Here is an 8,959-nt window from a genome sequence, read left to right as displayed (position 1 = left end):
AGTTGTGTGGTTGGGAATACTCATCACCTGGTTGGCTGGCCATCTCTGTTACAAAGAAGAGCCTCTTCACATCTGCCTGGGCCAGGCCTTGGATACCAGTTTGTTCTTAGACTGTCTGCACCTGAAGCGTCTAGCAAGACAGGGCTCCTGGCCTCCTGGCCCAGACCGAGCCATCTCTATGCCACAAAGAAGCTCTGAACAAAACCTATACAGTAGATGACTCCTGCAAGGCACTGCAGGCGTTACCATCCACCTTGCCTTTATGGCCAACAAATCTCAAATTCCATAGTCATCTGAGCTGCTGATAAAACCTAAGGACCCCTGGGTCTTGCCATCAGCCCCGGCACAGCTCCCTCAGGACTTCTGGCCTTCCTATTCGATTTAACTTGTGCCCGAGTTTCCTTTTATAGATGGTCTCTCCAAATTAGACTGTCTAAAGAGTTCTCACTTTGAGAATGAGAATGGGGGACAGGTTCTTCTATTTGTACCCCCAGCACTTCACACAGGACTTGGCACACAGTTAGCACTTAATAAAGGCTACTTTATTCACATCAATAATAACAATGAAAGAGGATCCTTGTTAACCCAAATCAGGCCCTTAACCCATGGAAACAAGGGGTACAGGAAATAAAAAAGGGGACAGAGAAGTTTTAGACAAAATCACTCAGGCTGGGACCTCAGCTCCCTCTGGATGTTTGACCACTAGACACACTAACCTCCTGGTGCCTGAAATAAAAAGGGGTCAGGCCAGAACACCTCCCCTCTCATCCCCCACCTTTGGCAAGATGCTATTTCCTGAACTACACAAATGCATCCCAGCCTTATTCTGATTACTATGAAGAAGGCAGAGATGTGTGACCTGAGTGCCCTGTGGCCCATACAGGCCAGTGTGGAGGGTGCCCAAGGCCTAAGAACCTTCTCAGAGTTCTAAGAGCTGAGTCTAACAGCTTATGACATGTCAAAATGGACACTGGACACTGGAATTTGAAGATGATTCATTTTTGTTTATAAAAACAAAGACAATCCCAAGCCAAGATTCCTTTCTTTTTCAGCACAAAAACGGAAAAAAGCCAACACTTCCTCTGGATCAGGTTGGGTCCTTTCTTGTGGCATCTGCAGAATCGGAGGTGCTCTCCCCCTCTGAGGGAGAAGCAGATTGGGGTCCAGCCTCAGTCTCCGAAACAACTTCAAGAATCTCCTGGCCAGTCATGCGCCTCACCTTCTCCCCTCGAGCTGCCAGGATTTCTTCAATGTTCCTAAAGACAAAATGTCCCAACGTGAGGCTGTGGTTGTCAGCTTTCCTTCAGGCTCAACTAGAATCACACAGGAAATCTGCACCTGAAGACTGAGGCTCAGACCTGGGGGGTTTTCTGTAAATGCATCCCCCTATTTTTTTTTTTTGGCCGGGCAACGGGGGTTAAGTGACTTGCCCAGGGTCACACAGCTAGTAAGTCTAAGTGTCTGAGGCTGGATTTGAACTCAGGTCTTCCTGAATCCAGGGCCGGTGCGCCACCTAGCTGCCCCCATGCATCCCCCTATTCTTGCTGATGCTCTAGGAGGCAGTAACTACCTGGTCTCTGCCTAGATGGCCACCTCTCTCTCAGACTGCACAACCTCCAGCAGGTGCTAAATGAACAAACAAATCAAATCAACACCTTAAGTTCCTGCATCTGTGAACAGGGAACCACGTTGTACCAGAAGGTAGAGAAGATGGAAGTATTTAATCACTTTCCTGCATTGAGGGCCGGCCCTAAGCAAAATTTTCAAATAGATAAAATGAATTTCGATATTCTCCCACTTCTTTTTCTGCAAATCTCTCCCACTAACTAGGGGACCTTCCATCCAGGCTCCTGGGCCCTTGGTGTGCCCATGAAGCCCTAAACATCCAAGGTTTTAACACCTACAAACAGGCTTAATTGGAGCAATCACAAAGAGCCCCAAATTCTAAAAATATCTGCCCTGACCACTTGGTGGTGCAGTGGATAGGGCGCTGGGCCACAGTCAAGAAGACCTGAGTTCAAATCCAGCCTCAGACACTTACTAGTTTTGTGACGCTGGGCAAGTCACTTAACCTCTATCAATTGTAAAAATGGGGATAATAACAGCACCTATCTCCCAAGGAATATTAAGACTCAGAATGAGATATTTGTATGGACTTAGTATACAATAGGCACTTAATAAAGCTTTGTTCTTTCCCTTCACACATCTACTTCCCCTAGTCAAAAATTGCAGCTTTCTGAAAAACTGGTACCAGGAGAAAACCAAACTGCCTGAACTAAATCTCACTAGAGGATATCCCCACAACTCTTGCAAGGGCATTTTTCATTTTTTTTTAACAGGAAGATTACTGAACCAAATTATCTGTAGTTGTTGGCATTCCAGGAAGCTTAATAAAGAAGTCAAAAACTTGGGGGTAGGAGTGGGGGTGGGATGAACACTCTTAGGGAGAGAGGCCACCTTATAGAAAAGCCAGTCATGTCAGGAATCTGCCCCTCCTGTGAGCAGGTCTCCTAACATGTTCCTGCTTTTCACAATGACAAGCAGTGGAAGAAGTCCTGGCATGGAGTCAGTTTTCCTGGCACCAACAGTTGTCTGGACTTACAAGACATCTTCTGGGGGATTGGAAAGTGAGGGCTCTCGCTATGGCTAACAGTAGAATAACAAGATATCTTTTTTTTAAGGAAAAACATTTTTACATTTTTCATAATTTTTCATATTCTTTTTTTTTTGGAAGGGCAATGAAGTGACTTGCCCAGGGTCACACAGCTAGTGAGTGAGTATCAAGTGTTTGAGGCCAGATTTGAACTCAGGTCCTCCTGAATCCAGGGCCGGTGCTCTATCCACCGTACCACCTAGCTGCCCCCAATTTTTCATATTCTTAAAAAAAATCTTAAGTTCCAAATCCTCTCTCTTCCTTCTTTCCCCTCCCACTCACTGAGAAAGCAAGAAATCTAAAATAGGAGTAACAAGTTATCCTAAAAGGTTTTCCTTATAACTATTTTCACTGGTTTCTGAGTATTTCAAATGATGCAGCTGTGACTGTGGGGAAAATAAGTTCACACACCATTTGGGGAAGACAGCAGACTGGGTGACCCAGGTTCCTGTCAGAACTGCCATTTACCAGCTAACTGTGGCCAAGTCACTTGACTTTTCTAGTCAAGCCTCAGTTTTCTCATCTGTAAAATACTTGCACTGCCTACTTCTCATGATTGCTGTAAACAAAACACTTGGTAAACCTTAAAAGGCTAACGAAATGGCAATTATGATCATTATCAAGTGCATGTGTATTTAATACAAACATTCACATTGTGGTGGGTAGCAGCATTCTGGCTATTGATGAGTTTGTGAGTCAGGATACTGCATGACAAGCTTCCTTTTGAAAAACCAAGAAGAAGAAAAAAAAAGAAAAACCAAGAACTCATTTCTGGATCTTCACTGGGTTGATTCCAACACTGACACCCAAAGGGACTTAACTGATTTCCATGAGAATTGAGTACTCACTTCTTCCCCTCCAGGTCTGAAAACCAGCCCAAGTTATCAGCAATGACGTGGTGGTTCTGGCAGCTGGGACAGGTCACAATCACAACGCCATTATGATAGGCAAGCTTGGAGATCCTTTTAGTTGACCTCGTCCAACAGACCTTAGGAAGAGAGAACAGCACCTGTCACCATCACTAAGAGAAGGGGCATGATGTGGTCAGTGGAAACAACACTTGATGTCATGACACCTGGACTCCAGTCTGGCTCTGCTGTTTACTAGTTGTGATCCTGGGAAAATATCCTTGTCAAAACAGCCTCAGTTTCTTCATCTGTAAAATGGGAGTAATACTTATACTGTGTCCCTCATGGGTTGTTCTGATGGAAGTACTACCTAAAATATAAAGGACTAGATAAATGTGTGAACAGTTTTGTTATTATTATTTTTCCTTTGGCTGCCTTGGCCAGTGTTGAACATTGTCCTAAGGCTTTATGAGCATCCTAGGTCGGCAAAGGCATCCTTACACTTACTCTTATCCCTTCTGCCCAGTGCTGTCTCACCTCATTCCTAATCTTTCCATTTGTGTCTTTCAGACCAGCCCCACAGCCTATCCCTGCTCCTCTCCTACCATTAGCTTTGACCAATAATAACACCTCACATTTATAATGTTTTTAAAGTTTACAAAGACATCCCCTCCCACCATATAATGATGGGTAGATTGTACAAGTACTGTCTCCATTCTACAGATGAGTAAACTAAGGATAAGAGGGAAGAAGAGGCTTGCCCACCTCTTCCTATGCCTTAAAATCATCTATGGCCACTACATCCTTCAAACCCCACTCCCAGTTCCTCATCTTTAGTCCTGTTACTGACTCCAACCTTTTTCTTAATCCCCCAATTCTTCTTGTGCTTTGATACCTTTGAAACAGAAACACTATATAATTATTAGCTATTATTATTATTACTAAATGAGCTAATGATTGTAAAGCACTTAGCACAATAACTGGCACATAGTAAGCACAATATAAATATTAGCTGCTATTATATTATTGTTTTTATTAAATGAGACAATAATTATAAAGAGCTTAGCACAGTGCCTGACACTTAATGACACGGAAATGTCAGCTATTATTATTAATAGAACCCTGTATCTCATTCCATGGAAGGGGCCACCACCAGCTACGCAAAGAGTCCCGGGGCCTGAGAGTCGGAACTAAATTCTAGTTCTGGCTCAGCTTTCAAAGCCACTGTGTGACCCTGGGCAAGTCATTGCCCCCAGTGAGCCCGAGTTTTCCTCATCTGTAAAAAGAGAGAGTTTAAAGTCAAAAATTTAGATGTGGAAACACCTTAACCCGGGGCTAGAGGTTCTCCAAGTGTGGTCCCGGAATCCCGGAACATCAAAGCTATTTTGGCTAATGAGACGGATCCTGGCTAATAGAGCGACCTATCCCGGTTTCTCGGGGGACGGGGGGGGGGGGGGGGGGGGGCCTGGTACTCGGCAAAGGGGCGGGAAGCGCAGCAGCCCCGGGCCGGCCCCTCTCGCCCAGGAGTCGGTCAGTTTCACGGCCCCGCCGCTTCCGCTCCGCTGCCCACGAGGCTCCAACGCCCCGCGGTCCCATGTTCCCTGTTCCAAGGTCCTTTCCCGCCCAGGCCCGCTCAGGTTCTAGAAACCCGCTCTCCCCGCACTCCTCGCACTCCGCCGCCTCAGATCTGTCTCGGTCTCCGTACGCCAGGGGCCTACCTTGCAAGTGAAGACCAGCTGGTAGTGTGAGGCCTGTACCCGGCCCAGCGCTGCCGCGGACCCGGACTCCGACCCGGACTCTGGGCCGGAACTCAATGGGCGCCGCCAGCATCGCAGCCCGCCCACCGGACCGGGCCACAGCCGCTTCTTCCCGATGCCGTCTCGAATGCATCCTTGAAGTGATCCCGGACCAGTGCCTTGGACCGAGGTTCGGACCAGCCGCGCAAGCCGCCAGCCCCACGTCGCCGCCTGCTGCATGCTTCCGCCCACTCCCCAATGGGCGGACGAGGCCGCGCCGCCGCCATCTTGGAGTTGGGCAACGCCGTCGCCTATAGCAACACCCGCTTGGCGACCTGACCTCCTGCTGCACTGCCCCCTACCGGCTGGAGCGGCTCACTGCAGCGCCCTCCTCTCTGGATTTGGGGGAAGAACTGGGATTTTTAGAACTAGGGGCAAAAAGGACCCAAGCTCCAATATTCAGAGTTATGGGCATTCTTGTTTAAGAAGGATACTGGGTGGCAGCTAGGTGGCGCAGTGGATAGAGCACCGGCCCTGGAGTCAGGAGTACCTGAATTCAAATCCGGCCTCAGACACTTAACACTTACTAGCTGTGTGACCCTGGGCAAGTCACTTAACCCCAATTGCCTCACTAAAAAAAAAAAAGAAGAAGAAGAAGAAGGATACTGATCACACAAAAAAAACAAAACAAAATAAGGATACTGATAACCCGGAGAATGTCCAGAGGAGAGGACCGGTTGAAGGAGATGGAGGTTTTTAGCTTCATGGGAATCAAGTGGGGACCTGTTAGCTGCCTTCATGTATTTGAGGGGCTGCCACGTTGGGGGAGCAATCCTTGTTCTATTTAGCCCCCTGAGGACAGACCCTGGAACAATGGGTAGAAGTTGCCAATTTCACCTTGTTAGGAAAAACTTGCTAATTAGACCTGTCCCTAAGGAAAATGGGTTCCCTCCAGAGTTGTGCGGTTCCCCTCTAAGGAAAACAGAAATTGGGTGACCACTGGTCAGATTTCTTTTATGTCTGGATCAGGCTCCAAGACTGATGAGATCAATCAACATTTCCTTTCAAACTCTGCAAATTCTGTGACTGCACTGTAGACTCAAGCACTAGAAAGGGTCATAAGGTGATAGATATAGACCGGTGGAGGACCTCAGAGGCTGTCTAATCCAACCCTTTTTTTTTACAGATAAGGCCCAGGGGAGTGAGGTTACTTGACCAAGGTCACACAGGTAGGAAACATCAGGGATGAGACTTTAAACCCAGGTCCTCTTAACTCCAGAGCCAGAGCACATTTCTGCATACTATGCCACTTCTCTGGGCCTCAATTTCCACATCTGTAAAATAAAGTTGCACTGGATGATCTCTGTTATGAACCTGACCCCTACCCCAAACCCCCGCCACTTTTTCCCCTCAAAATGGATTGCCAGAGAACACCTGCAGATTCCAGGCCCAGCATTTTATCCACTGAGGCATCCACCTGCGTGTTGTATTTATACACATATGCCTATAACTCCCCAGCAAAATGTAAGCTCTTTGAAAGCAAGCATAACTTCCTTTCTGTCTTTATTGTCCCCAGTACAGTCAGTCACTTGCATATCATAGATTTTTTTTTTTTTAGTGAGTCAATTGGGGTTAAGTGACTTGCCCAGAGTCACACAGCTAGTAACTGTTAAGTGTCTGAGGCTGGATTTGAACTCAGGTCCTCCTGACTCCAGGGTTGGTGCTCTATCCACTACGCCACCTACCTGCCCATATCATAGATATTTAATAAGATTTTTATTAATACTATAATTATTTGATCTGGACTTGTGATCGCATCATTTTAAGACACTCTTGTAAGGAAACTACCTTCTCTGATGCAGAATGGTGACGTATCTTTAATTTAGATTCATAGAGAATGCTTAGGGCTCTAAGAATGCTCTGGCTTGACCTACCCACAGTCCCAATGCTAGTATACATCAGAAGGACTCAAAGGTCTTCCTGTTCTCAAGGCTGGCCCTCCATCCTCTGACCCAGGGCTTCTCCAACCTTTTTTGTGTCATAGACGATAATGAAGCCTACGGACCCCTTCTCAGAATAAAGTCAATAATTACAAAAGAAATGCATTATATTGAAATATACTTATTAAAATATTTTTAAAATATATTTTTAAAAGTTCATAGATGGGGGCAGCTAGGTGGCACAGTGGATAGAGCACCGGCCCTGGATTCAGAAGGACCTAAGTTCAAATCTGGCCTCAGACACTTGACACTTACTAGCTGTGTGATCCTGGGCAAGTCACTTAACTCTCATTGCCCTGCAAACCCCCCCCCCAAAAAAAGTTCATAGACACCAGGTTAAGAACCTTTGCCTTAAACTATATATATATAAAAATTGATGGTGATGATGATGATAATTACCCTAATGGCCTCTCCCTGGGCTTCTTTATGTTGTGGAGGTGATCCCTGGTTACACCAGGAAAGCTCTAGAAAGTCCTACCAAGGTGCAAAGGTTGTGTATACAGGTTGGCCACTAACTGATGACTTTTATGGCCACTGCAACTCATGAAACCATTTCCCAAGGCACGGAGAGGCTGAGATCCAAGGGAGAGAATGTCTCCACACCATCTGTTCCATCCATCCCTTTCCCTTCACTTACACAGCCAGTGTCCAAACTGGGTCCCCCATCATCTCTCAACTCTATCATTATAGTGTCCTAACGGGTCTTTCTGCTTCCAGTCTCTCCTCTTCCACAGAGTTGCCAACAGAATCCTCCTAAAGGACAAGTAGTACCACATCACTCCACCCCCCACCCCCAATTAAAAATCTTAGGTAGTTCCCTATTGCCTCTAAGACAGACTGCAGCATCCTTAGTGTGACATTTAAAGCCCTTCACACTCTGGCTCCTACCTATCACTGCATATTATATAGTATCACATTTTCTGCTCCATGCTTTGCTACAAGCTAATCCCCATGCCTGAAATAAATTCCCTTCTTGGTATTCTTCTGCTTAGGAGTCTTAACTTCTCAATAACACCAGCTAGATGCTGTTTTGGTTTGCAAAGCACTTTTTTCTTTTGATCCTCACAATTCTCTGAGGGAGAGACTATTATTATCTCCATTTAACAGATGAGGAAACTGAGGCTGAGAGGTTAAGTAACTTGCCTGGGTCCTAACTTCTTTCAAGGCCACCTCTTCAGCTGTTAATGCTCTTTTTCCTTCATGAAATTTGTTGCTAATGTTGGCATTTCAGTCATGTCTGACTCTTCATGACCCTGTTTGGAGTTTTCTTGGCAAGGATACTCAAGTGGTTTGTCATTTCCTTCGCCAGCTCATTTTAAGATGAGGAAACGGAGGCAAACAGAATGAAGTGACTTGCCCAGAGTCACACAGCTAGTGTCTGAGGACATATTTGAACTCAGGAAGATGAGTCTTCCTGATTCCAGGCCCAATGCTCTATCCTCCACAGAATGTAAACCTCTCAGAGGCAGGAATTGTTTCACTTTTGGTTTTCTGTTTCCAGCTTCCAGCACAGTGCTTGGCACAGAGTAGATGCTTAATAAATATTTGTTGAATAAAATCAATGAAATAAACCTTTTGAAGCATTCAAGTAATTAATTTTAAAAAGTGTAACATGTGTACATAACACTTTAAGATTCAGAAAGCATTTTCCTCCCAATAATCCCACATGGCAGATAGCACACATTATCATCCCCATTTTATAAATAAGGAAACAATTTCAGA

General features: G+C 45.7%; 1 protein-coding gene across 1 annotated transcript; it reads right to left on the bottom strand.

The window, feature by feature from the left end:
• Positions 1 to 523: 523 nt before the first annotated feature.
• On the bottom strand, positions 524 to 6,003 carry DNLZ (DNL-type zinc finger). The gene is given in 4 exon segments (XM_043980898.1): positions 524 to 1,256; positions 3,502 to 3,641; positions 5,220 to 5,665; positions 5,940 to 6,003. Coding segments are annotated over 4 exon segments (819 nt in total). The 3' UTR covers positions 524 to 1,087.
• Between the last annotated feature and the right edge of the window lie 2,956 nt (positions 6,004 to 8,959).

The sequence above is a fragment of the Dromiciops gliroides genome, chromosome 2, assembly GCF_019393635.1.
Source record: "Dromiciops gliroides isolate mDroGli1 chromosome 2, mDroGli1.pri, whole genome shotgun sequence".
Classification (NCBI taxonomy): Eukaryota; Metazoa; Chordata; class Mammalia; order Microbiotheria; family Microbiotheriidae; genus Dromiciops; species Dromiciops gliroides.
This window is presented reverse-complemented; position numbering and strand designations above follow the sequence as displayed.